Source organism: Scyliorhinus torazame, chromosome 15 (assembly GCF_047496885.1).
Source record: "Scyliorhinus torazame isolate Kashiwa2021f chromosome 15, sScyTor2.1, whole genome shotgun sequence".
Lineage (NCBI taxonomy): Eukaryota > Metazoa > Chordata > Chondrichthyes > Carcharhiniformes > Scyliorhinidae > Scyliorhinus > Scyliorhinus torazame.
Window position 1 is genome coordinate 128,917,217 of NC_092721.1, and position 25,855 is coordinate 128,943,071.

At 44.9% G+C, this 25,855-nt stretch overlaps 1 protein-coding gene across 3 annotated transcripts in view; it reads left to right on the forward strand.

Annotated features, from left to right (window-relative positions):
• Positions 1 to 25,855, forward strand: part of dync2h1 (dynein cytoplasmic 2 heavy chain 1) — an 866,357-nt gene that overhangs the window by 606,799 nt on the left and 233,703 nt on the right. For all 3 annotated transcript variants that reach the window (XM_072476728.1, XM_072476730.1, XM_072476729.1), the window contains 3 exons: positions 5,834 to 5,994; positions 11,118 to 11,243; positions 22,672 to 22,782. In XM_072476728.1, the coding sequence (XP_072332829.1) occupies positions 5,834 to 5,994; positions 11,118 to 11,243; positions 22,672 to 22,782 (398 nt within the window). The remainder of the gene's footprint in view (positions 1 to 5,833; positions 5,995 to 11,117; positions 11,244 to 22,671; positions 22,783 to 25,855) is intronic.

A 25,855-nucleotide genomic window follows, 5' to 3' on the forward strand; every position in this document is an offset into this window, starting at 1 on the left:
ACGGCAAATCCGTGAGATTATTCCTCCATGCTTACATAGCAGAGTCCTTGACCAACTGCACGAGTGACATCCTGGCATAGTAAGGAAGAAGGAACTAGCACGCAGGTATTTTTGACGGCCTGGATTAGACGCTCAAATTGAAGAGAAAGTTGGGCAATTCCAATCTTGTGCAAAACTAAGGAACGTTCCACCTTTACAACCATTACATCCATGAGAATGGCTGACTCCACCATGGCAGAGAATACACATTGATCTTGCTGGTCCACTGGAGGGACACATGTTCTTAGTGATTGTGGATGCACACTCGAAGTGGCCAGAAGTCGCGATAATGAAGTCAATGACGACTGAGCAGACCATTCAAAAACTAGACAAAATATTTGCAAGATTTGGAACACCAGAGCTGATTGTCAGCGACAATGGTATACAGTTTACTTTGAAGGAGTTTTGAGGACGACTTGAAAGGGAACAGTATCCACCATATCAAGTCAGCTCCATATCATCCAGCAATGAACGGATTGGCTGAACGTTTTGAGCAATCATTAAAGGATTCTATCAAAGCATCGGAGGACCGGGGTCATTATCAAGAAGATTTCTAATATCTTATCAGAACACTGTAAATGCTACCACGCAAACATCACCGGCAATGCTGTTGTTTAAGAGGAAACTGCAAACACAGTTTGATTTGTTAATTCCACCTGATCCTTCAGACATTGTCAAATGACAACAACAAATAAATTGCTAGGAGGGAGAAAATTATTAAAATATCAAGGATTAAACCAGGGAGGAGAGTCCTAGCTCTGAGTTACACCACCAATGAGGAACGGGTACAAGATATGATCCGAGCAAAGACAGTTCCAATATCATACGCCGTAAAAACGGATGAAAGAGTTTGACGACGTCATGCTGATCAGTTACTTGCTGCATGAAGTGAGTTCACAGAAACTTCTCGAGCCGTTCTACCTTTAGAAGATCTAGAGAGCTATACTTTGGAATGGAGACCAGAGACAGTGATGAGTTCAGATGCTGTTCCTGAGGACTTTTCAATGTCCATAGTGACAGACACTTGAATAACTACTCAAGAAGTACCATCTACAGACAGGAATGAGGCCACTTCCGATGTCGCAAGGAGCCAAATTCAAGAACGCCAAATTCTACGTAAAAGGAATAGACGTTCACCACAGACACTGTCTTATTGAATTGTATATATGTATAGAAATACCATAATCAGGGGATCGGTTGTATAAATGTTAATTGTTATTGTTACACTAATGAAGTAAAGAGGGAGAGGTGTTATGTATCTAGGAATACATTCTTGCTAATTCTGCATCAGGTGATGTGTATTGACATCAGAGTGTTTGTGCAGGCTTTGGGGAGATCACCATCTTGATTGTATGAGCAACACCCTTAATAAATCTCTCATCGTGTTTTACAAGAATCCAGACTGTGGGCACCTCCATATCTTTTCTCTTTGCATCAACAAAGAAATATAACAGTTGAGTGGGGCGGTCTTCTATTCCCATAACAGAGTGATTGGTTACTTCCTGGAAACTGCCATGGGGGATGCAGGCTGTGAGGCTGTGGTGCCCACTTCTGGTCTTGCTGCTGGGAGCATGATCTTATTAAATTCTGCCTCAGGTTATTACAAGATAATAAAGATATTAATTAAACAAGGCGAGCACTCCCCTGAAAGTTGTGTCAACATTGCCTACTGAGCCGAGTGCATTAGCTATTCTTGCAGGTTATCCAAGCATTCATAATAAGACTAAGTGGCAACTGTATAAAAAAGCAGGCTCAGTTGATGGCCAGGCATGTTTTTCCAGGTGACTTGTAATAACCTGATCTTTGAAGAGTTTTTTCATGCCTAGTGTTTGTTTACACAAGATGGTAAGTGATTTACACAAGTGGATAAAACCTTTCTGTCATTAATTCTATGAATGTCTGTGATGAATTGAAAGCTTTATATGAAGGTGAAAGAAGAAATATACTGCAAAGGGAATGCGAAGTGGCTTTTTTTTGGTTCCTGACTCAAGCTTTTGGTTCCATCCTGGTTCACGATTCCTCTGAAGCACCGTAAACCACATCTGCTAACAGAATGGGCACAACTCCATCAAAATTCCAAGAGGGAGGGCTTGAAATGCCCACCCCAACAATGGAGCCAGCAAGGGCAGGAATGCTGCATGTGGGCTTGCTATCTGCACACTTATCCCATGCCAGCAAAAATGACCAGAAATGAGAAGTACGGACGGGAATCCCAGAATTGTATCCCACCATTTTTAAAGGTCTCCTGACTCAGCCCGACTCCGTGAAAATCTGGCCTTTTGTGTCCTCCTCAGAACTTGTGTTCCTACCTATCTTTGTACCACCAATAGATTTAGCTACAATACACATGATCCCTTCATCCAATTCATTAATGTAGATTGTAAATAATTGAAGCCCCAGCACTGATCCTTGTTGCATCCCACTAGTTACTTTGCCAACCTGAAAGTGACCCATTTATCCCAACTCTGTTTTCTGTTAGCCAATCCTCTATCCATACTAATCTATTACCTTAACTCTGTGTTCTTATCTTGTGCAGTAACATTTTTGTGGCACCACATCGAATGCCTTTTGGAAATCCGAATACGTTAGATCTACTGCTTCCCCTTTATCTATCCTGCTCGTTACATTCTCAAAGTACCCCAATAAATATGTCAAACCTGATTTCTCTTTCAGAAACCATTTTAACTTTGTTTGATTGTATTATGATTTTCTAAATGTCCTGCTAGAACAAGCATGCTTATCAATTGCTAACAAGTAGTTATGACTTGTGGGTGTCTTGTGGTTCAGTGGTTAGCAGCCTTGCTTCTGAGGAAGATGTTTTGAGTTCACCCGGCCCCAAGACTTGATACCCAGGCATGGTGCTTTTCATAATGCAGCCAAACAGGTTGAGTATTAACCTTCAAGCCCATCCAGCACAGGTTGCAGGCAGTAAGAGTGGGAGCAGCTCCTGGTCTGCCATGGGATGAAAAAAATGTTGGAACTGCTACCATCATAATCCATAGATCCAGACTACAATAGGCATGTAAAAAAATACAACTCAGACTCCTTGACTGGCCTGTAACATCAGCACGTGAGATTTTTTCGCGGTGACTTGGTATTTGATTTTTTATTAGGAAAGACACTTGGCCTTTACCTCGCATTGAATTTATTAAACAAAGTATGCCAGCTGGTCAGTACCAGAAGTCGCATGCTATATTTTAAATTAAGTTTGCAGATGTATATATACAAACAACCAGACAGCTCTATTTCTGTGCATTATGCTGTGATTTATCTATTGTAAGGGTCCTTCTTGTTCATTCCCTGTTATTCCCTTATTTCCCTTTTCTTTTATTTTTGCTGTTGCATTTTTGATCCATGGATGAGTTGTGGACATGTGTCTTTAAGACAACCTGTGCCTTTAATTCAAACAGAAGAGTCCAGAAGCCTGTGCTGATTTAAATTAGTGATTGCAGACGGCACCAATGACAGAAACTGGCCAGCATCAGTGATTGGTTTGATTGGTTTGGCTGGTGGCCAATGAATTGGCCCAAAAGGCTGGAGAAGTAGTAATCGAGAATAAAGAAATGGCAGAGGAACTGAATAGGTACTTTGCATCAGCCTTCACAGTGGAAGACACCAGTGGCATACCAGAACTTCAAGAGAGTCAGGGCAAAGGTGTGTGGAGTGGCCATCACTAAGGGGAAGGTGCTAGTGAAACTGAAAGGTCCAAAGGTGGATAAATCGTCTGGACCAGATGGACTACAGCCCAGATTTCTGAAGGAGATAGCTGAGGAGAATGGGTGGTAATCTTGCAGGAATCACTAGAGACAGGGAGGGTCCCAGAGGATTGGAAAATGGCTAATGTAACACCACTGTTTAAGAAGGGAGGGAGGCAGAAGACATGAAATTATAGGCCGGTTAGCCTGACTTTGGTTGTTGGGAAGATTTTAGAGTCTATTATTAAGAACAAGATTGTGTTGAGGAAGCAGGGAGGCTGCAGAAGGACCCCGACAGGCTAGGAGAGTGGGCAAAGAAGTGGCAGATGCAATGCAATTTGGAAAAGTATGAGGTTATGCACTTTGGTAATAGAGGTGTATACTATTTTCTTTGGAAATCTGAAGCACAAAGGGACTTAGGAGTCCTAGTTCAGGATTCTCTTGAGGCTAGCATGCAGATTCGGTTGGCACTTGGAAGGCAAATGCAGTGTTAGCATTCATGTCGAGTGGGCTAGAATACAAGAGCAGGGATGTACTGTTAAGGCTCTATAAGGCTCTCGTCGCACCCCATTTGGAATATTGTGAGCCGTTTTTGGCCCCATATCTAAGGAAGGATGTGCTGGTCTTGGAGAGGGTCCAGAGGAGTTTCACAAGAATGATCCCAGAATGAAGGACTTGTCACATGAGGCGTAGTTGAGGACACTGGGTCTGTACTCAAAGGAGTTTAGAAGGATGAGGGGGGATCTCATTGAAACTTACAGGATACTGAGACCAAGATAGAGTGAATGGTGGGAGGATGTTTCCACTAGTAGGAGAAACTAGAACCCGAGGGCACAGCCTTAGACTGAAGGGATGATCTTCAGAGATCATCAGAGATGAGGAGGAATTTTTTCAGCCAGAAGGTGGTGAATCTCTGGAACTCATTGCCATATAAGGCTGTGGCGGCCAAGCCACTGAGTCTCTTTAAGACAGAGCTAAATGGGCTTGTGATTAATCAGGGGATCAGGGGTTTTGGAAGAAGGCAGGAGAATGGGGATGAGATGCATATCAGCCATGATTGAATGGCGGAGCAGATGGGCCGAATGGCCTAATTCTGCCCCTATGTCATATGGTCTTATGCCCAACTCTCCAGAAAAGGCAGAGGCCTGGAAAAAAACACAAATTGAGAGCAAAGTTTGATGTGAAGTAAAGGGGACTCTCCAGGAAAAGCTGTGAGTAATACATTTCTAAACTACAGGGAAGATCATTACAGGCTGAAAACCAAGGACTTTGGTGAACCAGTGTGCTGTGAGGAAAGCATGCTACCAAACCACCATTTGAAGCAAAGACTTTTATCTTTTGACCTTCATCCTTATTATTTTCATCCCTTTCCCCTCTCTGTGTTGTCTGTCTTGGGTGTGTGGGTAGAAGGCGTGACAGTTAAAGGGAGTTGTTATCCAGTTGCATTTACTACATATTTCATCATCATTCTTGTTATAAGTAAACAGTAATTGTGTTTCAACATACAAACCTGGTGACTGTGATTATTGGACAGCTAAAGGCCAAAGACTTTGGGTATTTTTGTAAGAATTATTGGTTAATTATACCTGTGTGTGACTCCAGGGCACGGGGGCTGGAATTGACTGTGCACTTGCCCAGGGCGGTATAATGGAAAATTGCATTACATTACCATTATTGTGTTTGGGAATGTTAGAACCATGTTTCCTTTTGTTTTTTCCTTTACTGTTATACCATTATATTTATGTAGAATCCGGCACTCGTAGGTCATAATGTAGAATACAAATAACGGGATTTATTAAGATACACGACTAAACTCCCATGCCCCGAATGGTCACCCTCCTCGACCTGCATCCAGGCCGGGGTTTTTGTACTGTGGAGCCTTCCCTTCTAAGGAGGAAGCTCCACCCCCAATTACTGGGGAGTTCATACTCGTTATGAGTTAATGGGAACCGGATTGTGCACAATCTCCTTCCCAGGGGGTCATAATGATTTACACAAGTTTTAATACACTCGCTGTGTATGTTTATATTTGATTTGATTTCAGTAACTCATTTATATTCCATCGTTTGAAACATTAAGCAGGTTTTGCTTTCTTTTAGGAATGAAAGAATTGTCCCCACCACCTTTAAATCTGAAGCGTCTTTTAACTGAGACACTGGCAGCTGAGCCAGTTCTCATTATTATTTCGCCTGGTGCTGATCCTTCCCAAGAACTTCAAGAGCTGGCTAGTGAAACAATTGGCAGAGAAAACTTCCATGAGGTACAGAAGCAAGAGAGAAATATTCTAATGTTCTCAAACAGTTATTGACATATAACAATAACTGGTTGAGAAAATGATTTTGCCTGTATTAACTTATAAAGCCTTAATATGATGATCCATTGTCTCCTGTTTAACATGGGTATTAACCCATTTATTGTAAATCAGTTAATGCGCTGTCTAAAATATGAGTCAGAGTAATATCAAGGAAGCACATGGAGTGTTTATTTGCTAATCAATCATTCTTAGGTTATAAATATGGAATGCAGTAACTATGTTATGCTTGTTATTTGTTAAACTAATTCACATTGGAACCCTATTAGGAACTGGATTGACAATCAAACAGCACGAGATAGATCATAAGCATATTTTAACACATGGAGCTGTGTTTATCTATTACAGTAAAATCCATATAAATAAGTTGCATTTTAAAGCAAAAATTATTAGGTCTTACTCTGTGCAGAATGAGTGTGTTCTCTCTCAAGAAGATAGCATTCATCTCCCATCTGCCTCATCAGCATTGTCCTTGCTGTTGCCCGTTAGCAAGCCAGCCCAGACTATTGCAGCCCATTCCAAGATGATAGTCTTCAGCCAGGCCTGCTAGGCCCAGAGCTGTGAAAGACCATCCTTCACAGCCATCTGCAGTCTCTTTCACTGAATATCTGCAACCTTCCACCAGCCATGCTGCAGCTACTGGGAGAACAATGGGCCGGAGCATTCGGACAGGCAAAACCACATGTAACACAACTTCCCTTCCTGTCTTACAGGCTAGCTGATATTGTTAATGGTTCTCCCTCCTCAAGTACTGTACCCCTCTCTTTCCAATCTACCATCACCACCCCACATCTGAAAAAAACAACATACCCTTTCCAATCTTGTAAACTTCCACCTGATCTCCAACCTCCCTTTCCTTCCAAAGTCCTCTGATGTGCTGTCGCCTTCAACTCTTTGCCCAGCTTTCCAGGAACTCTTAGCAACGTCACAAATGACAAAGGTTAACTAATCCTCCTCACGTTTCTTGACCTGTCTGAAGCCTTTGATAAGGTTGACTCTACCATCTTTCTCCAATGCCTCTCCACTGTTGTTCAGCTGGGTGGGACTGTAATCACCTGGGTTTATTCCCGTCTCTCCAGCTGTAGCCAGAAAATTATCTGCAATGGGCGTGATTTAACACCTCGCTACGCCCGGCACCGATCAGGGCGAGCTGGTTAGATCGTGGGAGAAGCCGAAATCAGGAACCTCACCTGGTGCCGAATGGTTTGCGATCCCGTTGGCAGATTCTGGATCCCACCTAGACGTGGCTAGAAATGAATAATCACCAATTAAGGACAATCTCCATCTCATTAACACTTGCCTTATCGAATGGCCTCCTGTGATCTAACCAGCTCCTCAGCAGAACATCACACTATTAGTACACCCATTTTCAAATGGGACCATAGTGCAATGGGGGGTGCAGGGTGACATTGGTTAGGGTGCCGCCCCAGCTCTTGCAGGCCAAATGCCTTATATATGTGAACCCATAACAGGGGCAGCTACACCGCAGCTGCTTGTCAGTCCCACCACACACATCCAGGACAGAGCCCTGTTCCTGGGCAGAGAGCAACAGGGGATGGTGGTACAACCTGGCCGGCTGTATGGAGTAATGTGACAGAGGCCTTACATGTTTCAGGTGTAATGTGTTTTAACAATGTACAATCGAGGGCCCCATTGTGCCCAAGTACCAAGAGTGCCCCCTTTCCCCATGTGCTCACTCAGTGGTCCTGAACTTTCCTAGCCCTCCATGCTCTGCTGCTATGTCTAGGTGGTTCCCCAGGATACACACCTGAGGTGGAGGCAATCTGCTCTTCTCTGCGCCGTGTGTCCTTTGATGCCTTAGGCATATGTCCTCTGGAGGGTCCCGGCTGACATACCAGTCGCTCTCGCCTTGCCATGCCACCATGTGCTGCCTGCTGCCCTTGCAACCCGCCTGGTGGGGGGGGGGGGGGGGGGGAGTTTCGGGAGAGATGGAGATGCGCATTGCCCTCCTAGTGGGAGGCACCGGGTCAGGCTTCAGCACATTCCCCTCTGGGGGGGGGGTGCCCGCGGGGCCCTGAGGTTCTCCATTGGACTGAGGGACAGTTGGAGTGAGCTCCAGAGGCCTCTGCGTCATCCAGCCCTGGTGCCTCCATGTTATCTGCACCATGGTGTCGGTGCCCTCAACGATGCCCCTCAGTGACTGGGCCATACTCTGCAGTGTCCCGCCAATGTCCACCTGTGCCTGGGATGTGTCCCTCAGCGACTGAGACATGCTCGGCATTGCATCAGCAAGGTCCTGTTGCATCAGTGACACATCCGGCAGCAATTGGGACATGCTGCCGAGGCTCTCAGTCATGGTCGCTACTGACTGAGCCATGCTTAGGATACCACCACTCATGGTGTCAACATCCTGCTGCAGGCAGTCGCCATCTTAGCAGTGTTGGCCTCGGTGTCACGCATTGCTGGCACCATCTCCTTTGCCCTTAGCCTTTGGGACTCCTCCAGTCGGCTATGGACCCCCTGGCGTGGTGCTGACACCACCCTCTGAATATCACGGCCGCTCCCCAGCGACTCCATCAACTTCGGGATGGCCTGGTCCAGAGACTTGACATCTGATTGAGACTCCGCTAAGTCCTGGGATGGAGCAGACCTCCAACTGCTGCTTCTCCCGGATGTTCCTGCCTCCACCTGATATGCATCAGCATCTGTGTGGTGCTCACCAGATTGTGCCCCAGAAGCCTTCCACTATGTTCGCCCAGCGAGGTATGTGTCTATGCGCTGGTGGAGGATGGGGGTGACAGCTGTGGCATATGGATGTTGTTCTCCTCAGAGCTTCCTTCCAAAGTGTTCTCTTGGGTGGTGGGGCGGTGGAGGGCTACCTCGGGCAATCCAGCCCCATCAGGTGGGGATTCTGTAGCAGAATGAACATGTGGTCAGTGAGAGGGAAGGGTCTTTGTTCCTTGACATTAACTCACTTGCGACAGGACATCTGGATGGGGGCCAGTGCATCTTCTCGGAGCAGGCCTATCTCAACGTTAGTGACCAATCTGTCCCTGGCCATCCCCGGAACCTCCAGGGCCCATTCCTCGTAGTGGGTGAAGAGTCTGATGTCTGGCACCCTGCCGCCCGTCTGGGTCCTTTCACGTCAGTTGTGAGCCAACTTCTGTGAGTGGGGGGCGGGGGAGGGGGGAGAGGGAGGAGAGGGGGGTGGGGGAGGATGTCATGTCTCGTGTCCACGACATTCATCAGCTTGGCCAGGTCGGTAACCCCAAAGCATGGAGCTTTGAGAGGAGGGGAGGGAGGAGGGACTGAGGAGAACAGATAAGAACACACACAATGGAGAGGAGGAAAGGGAGAGGAGGTGAGGACTGAACCCAAGGGAGTCACAGAGTGAAACAGGGGGAATGGGGAGGGGGGGGGGTGCGGCAGACGGAGAGAACATATCTATATGTTTTGTAAAAATTTGTAAATAAAAAACGTCACAACATGTAAATACCAGGTGCACTATACGTTAAATTGTTATTCTGTAAAAACTGAAAAATGCCAATCAAAATATTTCTTAAAAAGAGAAAAAAGGAATGTTCCACATACCCCTGTCATGTGAGAGTACCTTTAAGAAATGGGTGTTTATTGCTGCAGTGATGTCAGAGAGTGGGTGGAGCTGGGCTGTCTGTCAGTTTTTTTTACTTTTGTTTTAGGCTGTTTGCTGCAGGGTGTGTTTTAGTTTAGTTTTCAGAGCTGGATAGCTGCAGTCACAGCAAGAATCTCTCTCCGTAATCTAAAGACTGTAAATCGATCCTGGTGATTTAAAACTAATAACAATAGTGACTTTAACCTGATGTGCTTCTGGTAAAAGGTGTTTTAAGGTGTATGGCTGTTAAAAAGGAAAGCTTGAGGGATTACTTAGCGTTGTAGTCTTTGGGGGTTGTATTTGAATTAATGGTTGCTAAGATGTTCACTGTATGTTTTAAAAAGGTTAACTTGAGTTCATAGAATAAACATTGTTTTGCTTTTAAAAAATACTTTTCCACTTCTGCTGTACCACACCTGGGCCGTGTGGTCCCCATCCCACAATCTATTAAAGGTTGTGGGTCAGGTGAACTCCATGATAAACTTTGGGGTTCTCTAAACCCTGGCCCGTAATACCCCATAAAGAGACTGGCAAAGCTTTGACCCGTGCCCGTTCCCATAGCCACACCTTTGGTTTGGAGAAAACGAGACATGTAAAAGGAAAAATTGTTCAGTGAGAGGACACGTTCAATCGGACGGAGGAGAATGGTGGTGGATGGAGATTGTTCAGGCCTCTGATCGAGACAGAAGCGGAGAGCTCTCAGACCATCCTGGTGGGGAATAGAGGTATAGAGGGATTGGACATCCATGGTTAAGAGGAGGCTGTTAGGGCCGGGGAACTGGAAGTTGTTGCTATGATGTAGGGCATCAGAGGAATTGCGGATGTAGGTGTGAAGGGAATGGACAAGAGAGGAGAATATAGAGTCAAGATAGGAAGAAATGATTTAGATGGGGTCGGAACAGGCTGACACGATGGGCCTACTGGGATGTCCTCTTTGTGGATTTTGGGGAGAAATTAGAAGCCGGTGGCGTGGTTGGGAGACTGAGTTTGTAAGCTGTAGAGGGAATATTTCCAGAGGAGATGAGGTCAGTGTGGTTAACGTATTGTATTAACCATTCACCATGTATGTCACTGTATCACGCTGTTGCCCATGTGGGCTCCACCTATGGACCATTGTACGATATTACATGGAATGTATCATGTTGGTGCCTTTGTGGGCTCCGCCCCTTGAGAGAAGGTATAAAGAGCAGCAGCCCTGTAGGCGGCTCTCACTAGCAGAGCAGTCGCAGGCAGGCACTGTTCTAGTCGATTAAAGCCACAGTTTACATCCACTCTCCGTTTTGCGTGAATTGATGGTCGCATCAGTCAGTACCCAGCTATATTACCTTCAGCTGAGTTTAGTGTCAGACAAGTTTTAGTGTGCGATACCACAGCTGTTTAGTTTTCTTTATGTTTAACCAGTGACTCATGATTATTAAATAGCTAACTTCAAAGGCTTGAGCAGAGGCAAAAAATTGTGTTTCTTCTTCCCCATTTGTAGGTGGCTATGGGCCAAGGTCAAGCTGATATAGCCATCCAAACACTAAAGGAATGTGCACGCAATGGCGAATGGTTGTGTTTAAAGAACTTGCATCTGGTTACAGTCTGGCTTCCATTTTTAGAAAAGGTAAGCATTGTTATTGCTTCAAGCTTATTTGGAGTTCCAATCAACACTTTTATGCCTCTACAACTCTGCCAACCAGTAAGTATTTTGTTTCTACATGTCAAATCGTTGTTTCTGGTGTTCCTACATTTAACAAAGCTTTTTTAACTGCGCATTTCTGGTCAACTAGCTATACACGACAAGAGTAATTCTTGTTTAAGATTTTGCAGTATTAAGAATAAAATGTTCTGTAATTAACAGCTGAAGAATCAAAATGTCAGTCAAATTACACATGTGATGGACAATATATAATGATGGACAAATGCAAATAATTGCAAACTTTTATCGTAGCACACATTGACCGTTGCTATTCCGGCATTCTTATAGACTAATGAATGATCATAACTACACAAAAACTGATCCATGTGAACACTACTTGACTGACACTATTCTAAATATGAGGAACAGAGGTGAAACAGTGTGTTCAATAAAATAATATTTTATTGAGTTCAGTCATCGCATACTTGATAATGAAATCCCATTTCCATTATATAGTTATACAGTGGTAACATATATCTTCACAGAACCACTTCAGAGCAGTTAATGGATTTCTAAACAAAAATCATTGAAAACCACATCATTGAACATTAATCCTCGAGGATAATGGGAGTTTTCTGTAGATTAATATCTAGTGTATTGGCAATTGTCCTGTAAAGAAAATAAGCCTTTCCAAGAATATGTTTCAAGTATTTTTGTGGATCTTAGCTGAAGCTATAGAATGAACAAGATTTGTAAAAGATTAAGAGTGTGGAGAGGGGGGGTGGAGGTGATTGGATATTGCGGCACCTATTTCCTAGATGAAATATTACGGTTACATGGACAAATTCTGGATGCAAGCTCTCCCACAATATCACCCTGGAAATGCAATGCCTGTCAAGTTGGAAGTCGTGAGTTTTAACTTTGCAGTATGTCCTCTGAAACAGACATTTAATTATGCACACATGGGTAGTTATTCCAATTTTAGGACCCCAGTACAAAACTGGCCATTAACATGTGCCGTGCATGCTATTTTGGGGGGTTTTCTTTCATGTTTTCAAAACTTAACCAGTGGTCCTTAAATGGAGACCACAGACAAGTTGGTAAGTATATTTTGCCCAGTGTGTTTTTTATGAGATCACAGTTAGCACGGTTGGAGAGCTCCTCATCCCCAATCCTGTTGTCCCCAAACCTGGAGTCTATGAGGGTATCCCTAGCCTGATAGCCCTGGCCATGGTCTGAGCTCTTTCCTCCTCCTCCTTGGCAGGTTGCCCCTCGCTGCTCTCCTCGACCTCCCCCTCTTCCGAGGAGATGTGGTGCTCCCCCCATCTCCTGTTCTAGGTGGTCTTCCTTCTGCAGCACCAAGTTGTGGAGAGTCTAGCAGACCAAAATTATGCGGGATATCTTCTGGGACTGTATTGAGGGGCACCCCTTGACCGGTCCAGGCACCAGAACGGCATCTTGAGCAGCCCAATTGTCTGCTCGACCAGCATGCATGTTGAAGCATGAGCCTCATTGTAGCGAGTCTCCACTTCAGTTTGTGACCACCGCACTAGCGTCATCAGCCACCTTCATATTGGGAACCCCTTGTCCGCAAGGAGCCATCCCTCCAAACACCATCCTTCAAACACATCTGGGATCTGCAAGCACCCCAAGATGTAACGATCATGGACGCTGCCCGGGAAACAGGCACATACCTGCATGATTCGCATCGTATGGTCACGACGATCAGGATGTTGAGCGAGTGGAATCCCTTGCGACTCATAACTGGTGCAGCCTGATGCCATGGAGATTGCAGGGCCACATAGTTGCAGTCTTATCATACCCAACACCTGGAACATGCTAGCTAAGCAGGCAAAGCCCATGGTGCTGGCATCTTGGCTCTTCTGGTTCCGATCCAAGTTGATATACATGTGGGACCTTTCATAAAGGGCATCTCCCTTAAGCATTTGTGTGCGGATGACTGGGAGGTGCCACCCAGATCACCGCTGCTGCCCTGAAACGTGCCGCTCGCATATAAGTTCAGACCAGCAGTGACTTTAAGGATCACAGGCAGTAGCTATCCTCCCATTCCATGTGGTGCCAGCTCGTGCCCCATCCGCACCAGGTGCCCGTAGATTAGACGCATGGGGCTGAAGTGCAAACAAAGCTGTAATAAAATGTTTTTCAAAAATTAAAAAGGGGGTGCAGTCTATAACAACCCACATATGCATGGTCCATGGACTCCACGCACAAAAAAGGCAGGCATCTTGGGGAGCCCATGAATTGATGCAGTCTATGGTTTTATGGGACTGATGTGTGCAACGCCATCCAACCCAGATCCTGGAGTTTAAGGGGAAAGACATCTCCGTGGAGGATATTCGGGACTCCAACTATTTTGTGAAACCAAAGTAAATTAAATAAACTGAGCGGCAAAATAAAAGGGGAAGCCCATTAAAGGGATGCTGCCTTAAACAAAAACAAATCGCAAATGACTCTTGAAACATCAAACCCAAATGTGATTAAAAATGCAGATAAAGCACCCTACTTTGCACTCCAACTACTTTTATAGAACTAAATTAAACTGAGGGACAAATTAAAAGGGGCTGTCTTTTAAAGGAAGGAAACTGCCTTAAACAAATCGTAAATGAAACTTGAAACATCAAACCAAAATGTGATTAAAAGGGTTGATCAAGCACCTGACTTGGGTCTCCAATCAGTGGCAGTAACCTTTTACTCTGCACATTTCATTGGCACAATTGACTTGTCAATAAAAGGCGAAATTGCATATCAAGCAATTGAATGGCTCTTGTGACTGATGAAGTACGGCTGATTAGAGTGAATCCTGCAATGAGCATGCCAAGCACACATCTAGAGGACACCCATATTCTCACGTTTCACAGCCCGACACAATTATTCCTGAGAGACAAACCTCGGGGCTGGTTTAGCATAGGGCTAAAGAGCTGGCTTTTAAAGCCGACCAAGGCAGGCCAGCAGCACGGTTCAATTCCCGTACCAGCCTCCCCGAACAGGCACCGGAATGTGGCAACTAGGGGCTTTTCACAGTAGCTTCATTTGAAGCCAACTTGTGACAAGTGATTTTCATTTCATTTCATTTCCTAGATAAGAGGAATTGATATTCAATCGAGCTTAACCCTTTGGTCCTCAGAGTTCTGCCCGACTGTGGGATTGTACTGACAGTTCAGTTGTCCTTCCCCAAGTGAGAGGGTCTTTATTCTTCATTAGGTAGGGATGCAACCCATTCCTGAGAACCCCACTTTGCCCTTGCAGACTGGCCTTTCATGGTAGCCCACCCAGTAACCTCACAGTTAGCCACAGTGCTGACCCTCAATATTCCTCCCACCCAGTTTCCAGCTCCGATTAAGGTCGGGCACTCCCTCAGCGGTGATTTGGCCACAAGCCCAGCAAGGTGGATACAGGAAGCAATGCCCGCATGTCAGCTTCCAGACCCACTTAAAGCAAAGTGTGCTCCTAAGTGATTGGAAGGTAAGGCCTGATAGAGTCCCCATCCCTCCTAGATTGAGTGACTGAATCCCAGCCCCGGACCCAAGTTGAACGTATCTGTTTCCCCCATGTCCTCTCTGGTGCATCCTGAGCAGTAAAGATCCTGGAGAATCACAGCTTCGAGAGCGCTCACCACCAATATCCCCTGGGTGGTGAGGCCGCCAAGTTCATCTTTTACAAACCTGGTGTAAATGATGCATGTGAGATGTCACGCCAGTGCCCGGTGAATATTCGGTAAGGGAGGTGGGGGAAATGTGAAGAGAGTACTCATTAATGACATGCTAATGCATTAAAATGAGGTTCCCGGGCTTCCGGTGACGGCGGGCGGGAGGCGGCCGCACAATGGAGGGCTTCCGTTCGGCAATGGCATTTTCGGGGTTTTAAGCCCAGTCCCAGGGTCCACGGAGGCGGCAGAAGTAGGGAGAAGGCACGGAGGAGGCACAGTGAAGACACAGGAGGAAAAAAAGAACAAAGAAAAATGTTGAGGGTGAGCAAGAAAACGGCCCGAAAAAAAACAGCTGAAGGTCCGTCGGGGAGTGGAAAGGTCACCGCGGGGTCACCAAGGAAAATGGAGGCTGGAGCACCAGGGAAGGCCGCACTGCTTACGGCTGAAGAAATAACTAAGGTGATGGCTGCGGAATTTGAAAAGCAGTTGGCGCAGATTGCGAAATGCATGGAAACGGTGAGGAAGGAGATGAGGGAGGTTTTGAGTGTGCTGGTGGAGGAGGCGGTTTCCCCGGTGAGGACAGAGGTGAAGAGGGCACTGTACATTAGCAAGGTGCGGTGCGGCATTGTATATCCAGCAAAGCTGAGGGTGACTTACAAGCTCAGGGACATTTATTTTGGAACGGCGGAAGCAGCGGAGGAGTTTGCGAAAGCAGAAGGACTGTGGCAGAACTGACAAATTGAGGAATGGCCATGTGCCGATGTAACCTCATGACTGTATTTTCTTATTTTTTGTATCACTGCGCGCGGGTGTAGAGACTAAAGAAGCCAATGTGGTATATATTGTTGATGGATGTAAATGTGGGAGAAAATGTGAAAAAGTAGGAGAATAAAAAAAAAAATTTAAATGAGGTTCCCGGGCTCACGCTGCCGATTCGCACTACTGCACCAGAGAGATGGGTGAAAATTCCAAAACCCAATCACGCCAGTGAGAATTGCGTTTTTCTGGATTTTCAGCCCGAGGCAAGTTTCTCATGGGCAGAGAGTGTGGGCTCAAAATCGCCACCCATGCCAGACCTGTACCTTAACTTTAAATCCATATCAATTAATACCTGAAACCAATAAAAATCTTGTTCTTGACAACTCCAATTGCCTTTCACTCTTTCCGCTGCTAGTTCTTGTGTGCCACAAATTAAAAAGACTTGTCAAGCATGTTGAAAACTTTTACATTTTGATAAAGGAGGATCTCCTAAATCTTTGTTGATACACATGTTTCTAATTTGTTAACAAATCACATTCAGTTTCCTTTTCATTGTTTGGCAACCTAGAAATCTTCTCTCAAGTACTTAATCCTCTAAAAGCAAATATTTGTATTCATAACCTCACATAACCAAAGATGACGAATACTTTAATACCTTCTTTGAGCTGTCTATCAAAGTGTGAATTCACAACTGTGACGATGATAGGTTGAGGAAATCAGCTAAGCATTAATAATGCTAAACTGGTAGCACACAGTTATGTCAACAAACAGCTATTGAAACTACCAGAACAGATTTTTTTTTCAACTCTCAGACACAGGCAGGCAGTTTTAAAACAATGTCTGAAAGGACTGGCCGTTTAAATAATTTGACAGTTTAACATATCTGACACACCACTCAAGACCATTTACAACCTTACTAAAGATTCATAATTCCATCACTGCGGCATAAATGAGATCTGTTTGAACTCCGCATTGAGTTCAAATGGCCCTGCTGAGTTTGGATTTCCCACGTGTGGGAATCGTATCCTGCCCTGATCCACCTCCTCACCAACCCCCAGTGAAAATAAGGGGCTGGATTCTCCAAAAATGGGGATATGTCCCCACGCCAATGTAAAAATGTTTCACTCTTGACTTTCCTCAGAAAAAGGTTGAAATACTCCATCATTGACTATATTCAAGGCTGGAAGAGACAATCTTTTTGGTTTCTCAAGGAACTAAGAGATATCAGGAGCCAGTGGGAAAGTGGCATTGAAGCCAAAGAACAGCCCCCGATTCACTGATAAGATGCTAGCTTGGCACCTTGGCAGTGCCAGCCTGATATCCTGGCAGTGTCCCCTGTCAGCTGGCAGTGCCAGGCTGCCAAGGTGGCACCAGCAGTGTCAGGATGCCACATTGCCCAGAGGGCAAGCACTTAGGGAACTCTGATCCCCTCGGAGACCCCCACGAGTGCCATTCTATCTAGTCCCCATTTGTAGGGACCAGCACTGAATGACGCTCGTCCGAGGTCTCCAAGGCAAGGGAGTTAGATCCCATGCCTTGGTTAGATCTTGGGAATGCATATTAGAGTGAGACTAGCTGTCTCACTCTTAATATGCAGATTTGCCAGAAAGTGATCCCACCCACAATGGGTGGGATTCATAGCGCAACGGCTCACAAAATCGCGTTAGATCTTGAGAGGCATGACAAACTGGGTTGATCCCGATAGAGGGATCTCCCGGTATCGACAAGCCGCGCGCTCTGCTTTTTGTGCGCAATGCAGCTGGTAGATCTCGTCATTTGTCTTCTCTTTTATTCCTTTTCACTCCAGCTCCTATTTTTGGTGTTTTGTTGATATTGGTGGTGCTTTCCACCATGGACCTTAATATTTCTTCCTGTTTCCCAATAAAACAAGAAAAATATTTTTTTCAGTACAGTACACAAGTTATAAAACCGCCCAACAAAATACATTATTTGAACTCCAATTTAAAATATTGGCATGGATACAATCTAGGGTAGTAAATGGATGTATTTATCATCTTAGTGCATGAAATTCCAATAGATGGAATAAATATCAGTACATGCAATGCAATGAATATCAAATGAGTCATGATGTACCACAGATGTGTCCTTTAATGTGAATTTTATTACACAATCTCTTAATTTTCTAAAAATAATTTGGGTTCTCTAGGATTAAATCAGGCTGCATTTTCCTCCCTCAATTCATCTGGTTGATTTAGCACACCAAGGGCTTGGAAATCCAAATGTCGGACAGAATTTTCCAGCCCTTCACAGTGGCAGAATCTTCTGGCCCCACCAGTGTGAACAAAGATTTCAATGGCTGGAAAATTCCTGCCACTGTTGCTGGTCTGAACAGTCATGGCTCCTGGCTTCAGAACCTTCCAAAATCCCTGCTGATCTGGTAAAACATTCACATACCTTTTCAAGTATTCAAAGTGCTGCCTACCCTTTCTGCTCTTTGATGAATTGGCTGCCAGGCACAAGACCTAAGGCGCAATTTATTTTGCTATCCTTCTTAATGAGCTCTCACTGAAAAACCTCCAGGAAATTAAGATAAGAAACCCCGCCTGCCTCATTCATCTGGCTAAACCTTAATAGAGTGTAAATGCTCACTGCGCCACATCCCCACTTCCGCAGTGCCCAAGAAATCACCGGCCAATCTAAGAAAAAATGGCTACCTGGTATTGCTTAGGTAGAAAGGAAAGCACTAGCACCCCTTAAATGACTTACATGCAGCCAATCTCTAGTGGAGAGAATACCCTTCATTGCTGTCACTTGGATTTATAAGGAGTCCATCACCCAAGCTTTATATCTATCGGCTAATAGCAGCAGAGAACTTTTATCTAAACACATCAGTTGCTGGAATAAAAACATCAAAACATACCAGTGCAGAATTTCAGCAACTAATAAATCCTTTTACATAAAACCTAGAATATCCTATTAATTTATGCCTAAATAAATGCACAGTTGCTGTGTTAAATTAAATTTAAAATAAACTTTAATTATTGAATTGCTTGTTCCTAAATCCAAGTCGTTGATGAATAATTGTTGCTACGCTGATTCTGCTGCAACACCTTCCTTTAATTTAAATAAGGGCTTTCTATATCCTTAGCCAAGTTGCTATCTGTGGGAGATGACAGCGTAGGTTATCATCACTGAACGAGTAATCCAAAGGTCCAGGCTAATGTTCTGGAGATATGGGCTGGGATTCTCCTTTACGAGTCTGCCCCCCTACTACAGCTAGCGAGGCGGAGAATTTGGTGCTTAGCCGAATCTCCCCTTCATTGCAGTGGGACCCGAGAATCCCACTGACGTGAATGAATGGAGAATCCTGCCCATGGATTCATAGTCCTTAATTAATAATAGGATTAGGGGTTATGGGGAAAAGGCAGGAGAATGGGGATGAGAAAATATCAGCCATGATTGAATGGTGGAGCAGACTCGATGGGCCAAGTGGCCTAATTCTGCTTCTATGTCTTATGGTCTTAAATCCCACCATGGGACCTGGTGGAATTTAAATTCAGAATAATAACATGTGAGTACTCAATTCCATGGCAATTTGGGGTGAGAAATAAATGCTGGTATTGATGCCCAAATTCCACAATTTTTTAAAAACTCCACCTTTTCCATCAGTTTATCTTCTTAAAAGCCTTTTGAAAATCCAAGTATTTTTTATTCTTTCATGGGATGTGGGTGTAGCAGGCTAGGTCAGCAATTATTTCAGATCGTTAATTGACCTTAAGGTGGTCATGAGCCACCTTCTTGAACCGCTGCAGAACATGTGGTTTAAATGCTGTTAGGAAGGGCCCCAGCGTTAGTGAAGGAATGGCCATATAGTTCCAAGTCAGTGGGGTTTGTGACTTGAAGGGAAAATGCAGGTAGTAGTGTTCCCATATATCTGCTTGTCCTTCTAGGTGATAGACATTGTGGATTTGGAAGGTGTTGTCGAAGGAGCCTTGGTGAGTTGCTGCAGTGCACTTTGTAGATGGTAAACACTGCTGACACTGCTTCAGCAGTGGAGGGAGTGACTGTTAAAAGTGGTGGATGGAGTGCCAATCAAGCAGGCTGCTCTGTCCTGAATTACACCAAGCTTCTTGTGTGTTTGTTGGAGCTGCACCCATCCAGAAAAGTGGAGAGGATTACACTGCACTCCTGAATTGTACTTGTAAAGGTGGACATGCTTTGGCAAGTCAGGAGGTGAGTTACTCGCCACAGGATTCCCAGCATCTGACCTGCTCTTGTAGCCACAGTATTTATATGGCTAGTCCAACACCGTATTTGGTCAATAGTAATCTCCAGCATGTTGATGGTGGGAATTCAGTGATGGTAATAGCATTGAATGTCAAGAGGAGATGGTTAAATTATCCCTTGTTGGATGTGGTTATTGCCTGGTGCTTGGGTGGTGTGAATGCTACTTGCCACTTATCCACCCAAGCCTGAATGTTCTCCAAGTCTGGATGCTTAAGGGCATGGATTGTTTCCGTATCTGAGGAGTCATGAATGGTGAGTTGCGAGTAACATCTACTACACCATCCTTGTCTAGTCCTTCTAATACTTCTTAAAATAATTCTGTCGGGTAACTTATGCATGATTTATGGGCAGCACGATGGTGCAGTGGGTTAGCCCTGCAGCCTCACGGCGCCAAGGTCCCCGATTTGATTCAGGCTCTGGGTCACAGTCTGTGTGGAGTTTGCACATTCTCCCTGTGTTTGCATGGGTTTCGCCTCCACAATCCAAAATGTGCAGGGTAGGTGGATTGGCCACATTAAATTGACTCTTAATTGGAAAAAATGAATTGGGTACTCTAAATTTATTTTTAAAAACATATGCATGATTTAGCCATTTGAAGTCCATTCTGACAATTTTTTGTATTATATTTTCTGTTTTCAAATGCACTTCAATCATTTTTTGTACATCTGTCTCCTCCTCAGTTTCATGCACTATGCGTGTATACAGTTTGGGACACAGAGTTTATTCCTCTTTTTGTTTTCGTCTGACTAAATTATTTTCATCTTTTCTGTCCCAACTGTATTAATATATTAAAGATTTTCCTCTGGTTTAAAAAAAACTGGATGAAGTAGTCAGTTCAGGCTTGACCTGCCTTTTCAGTCCACTGCGTGTGGGTGGTGACGACTGGAAGACTTCAAGAATATTGGATTCTAAGTATTGGGCAATTTAAGGGTTAAACGTCTGGGCTTAGAATGTGTTTGACTGCAGTGATCATGTTTTTTAAATAATTCTGCTTTCCAGGGCCTTGGTGTTTTTAGCAGACAGAAGGTGAAATTGATGAAGGAATGTGTTTTTCAGTCTATGCTAATGGACTGTGGCTTGACTGGGAAAGTCCCTGGGGAGTTACAATGTTATAGTGAGGCCGTGGAATGCCCTACCTGCTACAGTAGTGAACTCGCCAACATTGAGGGCATTTAAAAGTTTATTGGATAAACATATGGATGATAATGGCATAGTGTAGGTTAGATGGCTTTTGTTTCGGTGCAACATCGTGGGCCGAAGGGCCTGTACTGCGCTGTATTGTTCTATGTTCTATATGTTCTATGTTGGTTAGATCGCAGGAGAGTCCAAAATCACGAACCGTGTTGAATGCCGATCGGTTTCCCATCTAAAAGGCCTGCTCTCATTGGCGAGATCTGAATCCCAATGCGGCATGGCAAGAATCCAGTAACCACCAATTAAGGCTAATCTCCATCCCATTAACAGGAAGGTGCCCCTATCTACCAGTCTCCTGTGATCTAAACGACTCCCCAGCGAACGGTCAAGCGGGCGCTCTTTAGCACACCTATTTTAAAACATGAAGCTAGCGAAATGGCTGCTGTGGGGATCGGAGGAGGTAAGTAGCCATCTAGGAAATTGGACAAACAGCCCGGGTTCACCGGGGCTGCTGCCCCAGTGCTCGGGGTGGGGGGGGAGGAGCCCAGCCATCAGTGGGGGTCGTCCCTGGTCTGGGTTGATGGGCTCAGCACCCGCAGGTCCAACATGCCACCCTGGATCGTGTCTACTCATACCAGGGGCAACTTCAGCTTCTGTCTCTCCGTCCCACCGACCACTCCCAGGACAGAGCCCTGTCCATGGAAATATGGTGCAGGCCACTTTAAATCTCATTGACTGTGACAGCCTCTGGCTGCACAACTGAAGGCTGTAAGGTCATAGGGAATTGGCAGTATTAGTAATGTGAGCACTTCACAGCTCCCAAGGATTCCTGTGGGCAAACGTGCCATGTCGCAGGTGGGTGTTACTGCCCAGCATTCCAATCAGACTGTGAGGCCTGGACACTTTGCCTGAATACTAGAGGCTTCAACCCGCAGAGACAGCAGCCAACAATCAAACACCTAAGAGCTGGGCCGCAGCACTTGGGATACACCGCGCCAGAGAGTGGGTGCTGGATCGGGGGAGGGGATACCTGAGTCGGTCCCAGTTCTGTTCCCGCCGTGGGTCTGGGGTCCAATGCCCAGGGGCCCCTGCTATGTCCGGGGCTGCGTGTGCAGAGCGGGGTCCCCCACCACAACCAGCTTGTTGGATTGCACCCTGAGTGAATGTAAGGGTGGGGAGGCTTGGGGGACCAGTGGTGTTAGTAGACATTTAAATCTTTAAGAACTAACAAACTTCTTCAACATACCAGTGAGTATAACCAGTAGATTGGTGACTGCTAGCAACACTTGTTGAGGGTTCTATAATTGACCTCAATTACATGGGTCAGCAATGTGAGAATTGGTTTCTCATGATATCTAGCTATTCTTGAAGGAAGTATATGGATGAAATGTGGCCAAGCTAAGACAAAAAGTTGGGTTCAGCTGTGATATCTCCCACAATTCAATTATGTGTTTATGTCTCCTATCAAAACTCACACATGCATAAAGGCCACTTGTATCAAAAGGGATATACGGATATGCATTACAAGAGCATGAAAATATGCAGTTTATTTATTTATTTTTCTGTTTTTTAATAGGTTAATTGATTTTCTATTTTTTTACACAGGAACTGAATAGACTTGAGCCACATACAAATTTCCGTCTTTGGCTTACATCTGAAAACCATCCGAAGTTCTCCCCAATATTACTTCAGTCCAGTCTGAAAATAACATATGAAGTAAGTTTGTTTCACAGGAAAATCAAATTTTTAAGACAACAGTTATTTATCAATGTTTTTAATGAGGAATAAACTGCATTAAAATGACATATTAAAATGCTCAATGGAAAAGAGTACCACCTTGGTGTGCTTCCACACATTTAACAGCCAAGTCATAGACTGCATTGGCAAATACCATCTACCCACTTCTCCTTCTTGCTTAGGTGTAAAGGATGCTATCCAATGACCTAAGAGGAAAGATTGGAATGGCTAAGAACAGCAGTTTGTATTTCTTTAACACTTTTTTCAAAATACATGCCAACATTATTCACAGAGACAGAAAGTGAAATGGAGTCTGAGTCAAAGAAGGAGAGATTAAGAAGGGTAATCAGACGAGTTGGAGAGTTAATTTGGAGACCTAGAAAACTGAAAGCACTGCAAAAAGAGGAGAGATGTGCAAGAGGAAAGTTTTAGCGGGGCGAGGGTTGAACTGAATGAGGACAAACAATAGTGAGGGGGTAGACCATGAAAGATTCATAACATAAGCAAAAAGGAATGGGAGTAGACTATACGGTCCCTTGAGCTTGTTTTGTCATTCAGTATGATCATGGCTGATTATCTATCTCAGCTCTACTTTCCAAAATCTCTTCTTTGTCTAATGTGCAAAGAAAATGAGGAAGAATAATACGCACAGTGACTTTGGCGAGAGTTATTTCTGTGTTGTCGGTGCAGTAGAAGAACAACAAACAAAGAACAAAGAAATGTACAGCACAGGAACAGGCCCTTCGGCCCTCCAAGCCCGTGCCGACCATGCTGCCCGACTAAACTACAATCTTCTACACTTCCTGGGTCCGTATCCTTCTATTCCCATCCTATTCATATATTTGTCAAGATGCCCCTTAAATGTCCCTATCGTCCCTGCTTCCACTACCTCCTCCGGTAGCGAGTTCCAGGCACCCACTACCCTCTGCATAAAAAACTTGCCTCTTACATCTACTCTAAACCTTGCCCCTCTCACCTTAAACCTATGCCCCCTAGTAATTGACCCCTCTACCCTGGGGAAAAGCCTCTAACTATCCACTCTGTCTATGCCCCTCATAATTTTGTATACCTCTATCAGGTCTCCCCTCAACCTCCTTCGTTCCAGTGAGAACAAACCGAGTTTATTCAATCGCTCCTCATAGCTAATGCCCTCCATACCAGGCAACATTCTGGTAAATCTCAACTGCACCCTCTCTAAAGCCTCCACATCCTTCTGGTAGTGTGGCGACCAGAATTGAATACTATACTCCAAGTGTGGCCTAACTAAGGTTCTATACAGCTGCAACATGACTTGCCAATTCTTATACTCAATGCCCCGGCCAATGAAGGCAAGCATGCCGTATGCCTTCTTGACTACCTTCTCCACCTGTGTTGCCCCTTTCAATGACCTGTGGACCTGTACTCCTAGATCTCTTTGACTTTCAATACTCTTGAGGGTTCTACCATTCACTGTATATTCCCTACCTGCATTAGACCTTCCAAAATGCATTACCTCACATTTGTCCGGATTAAACTCCATCTGCCATCTCTCCGCCCAAGTCTCCAGACAATCTAAATCCTGCTGTATCCTCCGACAGTCCTCATCGCTATCCGCAATTCCACCAACCTTTGTGTCGTCTGCAAACTTACTAATCAGACCAGTTACATTTTCCTCCAAATCATTTATATATACTACAAAGTGCAAAGGTCCCAGCACTGATCCCTGTGGAACACCACTGGTCACAGCCCTCCAATTAGAAAAGCATCCCTCCATTGCTACTCTCTGCCTTCTATGGCCTAGCCAGTTCTGTATCCACCTTGCCAGCTCACCCCTGATCCCGTGTGACTTCACCTTTTGTACTAGTCTACCATGAGGGACCTTGTCAAAGGCCTTACTGAAGTCCATATAGACAACATCTACTGCCCTACCTGCATCAATCATCTTAGTGACCTCCTCGAAAAACTCTATCAAGTTAGTGAGACACGATCTCCCCTTCACAAAACCGTGCTGCCTCTCACTAATACGTCCATTTGCTTCCAAATGGGAGTAGATCCTGTCTCAAAGAATTCTCTCCAGTAATTTCCCTACCACTGAAGTAAGGCTCACCGGCCTGTAGTTCCCGGGATTATCCTTGCTACCCTTCTTAAACAGAGGAACAACATTGGCTATTCTCCAGTCCTCCGGGACATCCCCTGAAGACAGCGAGGATCCAAAGATTTCTGTCAAGGCCTCAGCAATTTCCTCTCCAGCCTCCTTCAGTATTCTGGGGTAGATCCCATCAGGCCCTGGGGACTTATCTACCTTAATATTTTTTAAGACACCCAACACCTCGTCTTTTTGGATCACAATGTGACCCAGGCTATCTACACCCCCTTCTCCAGACTCAACATCTACCAATTCCTTCTCTTTGGTGAATACTGATGCAAAGTATTCATTTAGTACCTCGCCCATTTCCTCTGGCTCCACACATAGATTCCCTCGCCTATCCTTCAGTGGGCCAACCCTTTCCCTGGCTACCCTCTTGCTTTTTATGTACGTGTAAAAAGCCTTGGGATTTTCCTTAACCCTATTTGCCAATGACTTTTCATGACCCCTTCTAGCCCTCCTGACTCCTTGCTTAAGTTCCTTCCTACTTTCCTTATATTCCACGCAGGCTTCGTCTGTTCCCAGCCTTTTAGCCCTGACAAATGCCTCCTTTTTCTTTTTGACGAGGCCTACAATATCACTCGTCATCCAAGGTTCCCGAAAATTGCCGTATTTATCTTTCTTCCTCACAGGAACATGCCGGTCCTGTATTCCTTTCAACTGCCACTTGAAAGCCTCCCACATGTCAGATGTTGATTTGCCCTCAAACATCCGCCCCCAATCTATGTTCTTCAGTTCCCGCCTAATATTGTTATAATTAGCCTTCCCCCAATTTAGCACATTCATCCTCGGACCACTCTTATCCTTGTCCACCAGTACTTTAAAACTTACTGAATTGTGGTCACTGTTACCGAAATGCTCCCCTACTGAAACATCTACCACCTGGCCGGGCTCATTCCCCAATACCAGGTCCAGTATCGCCCCTTC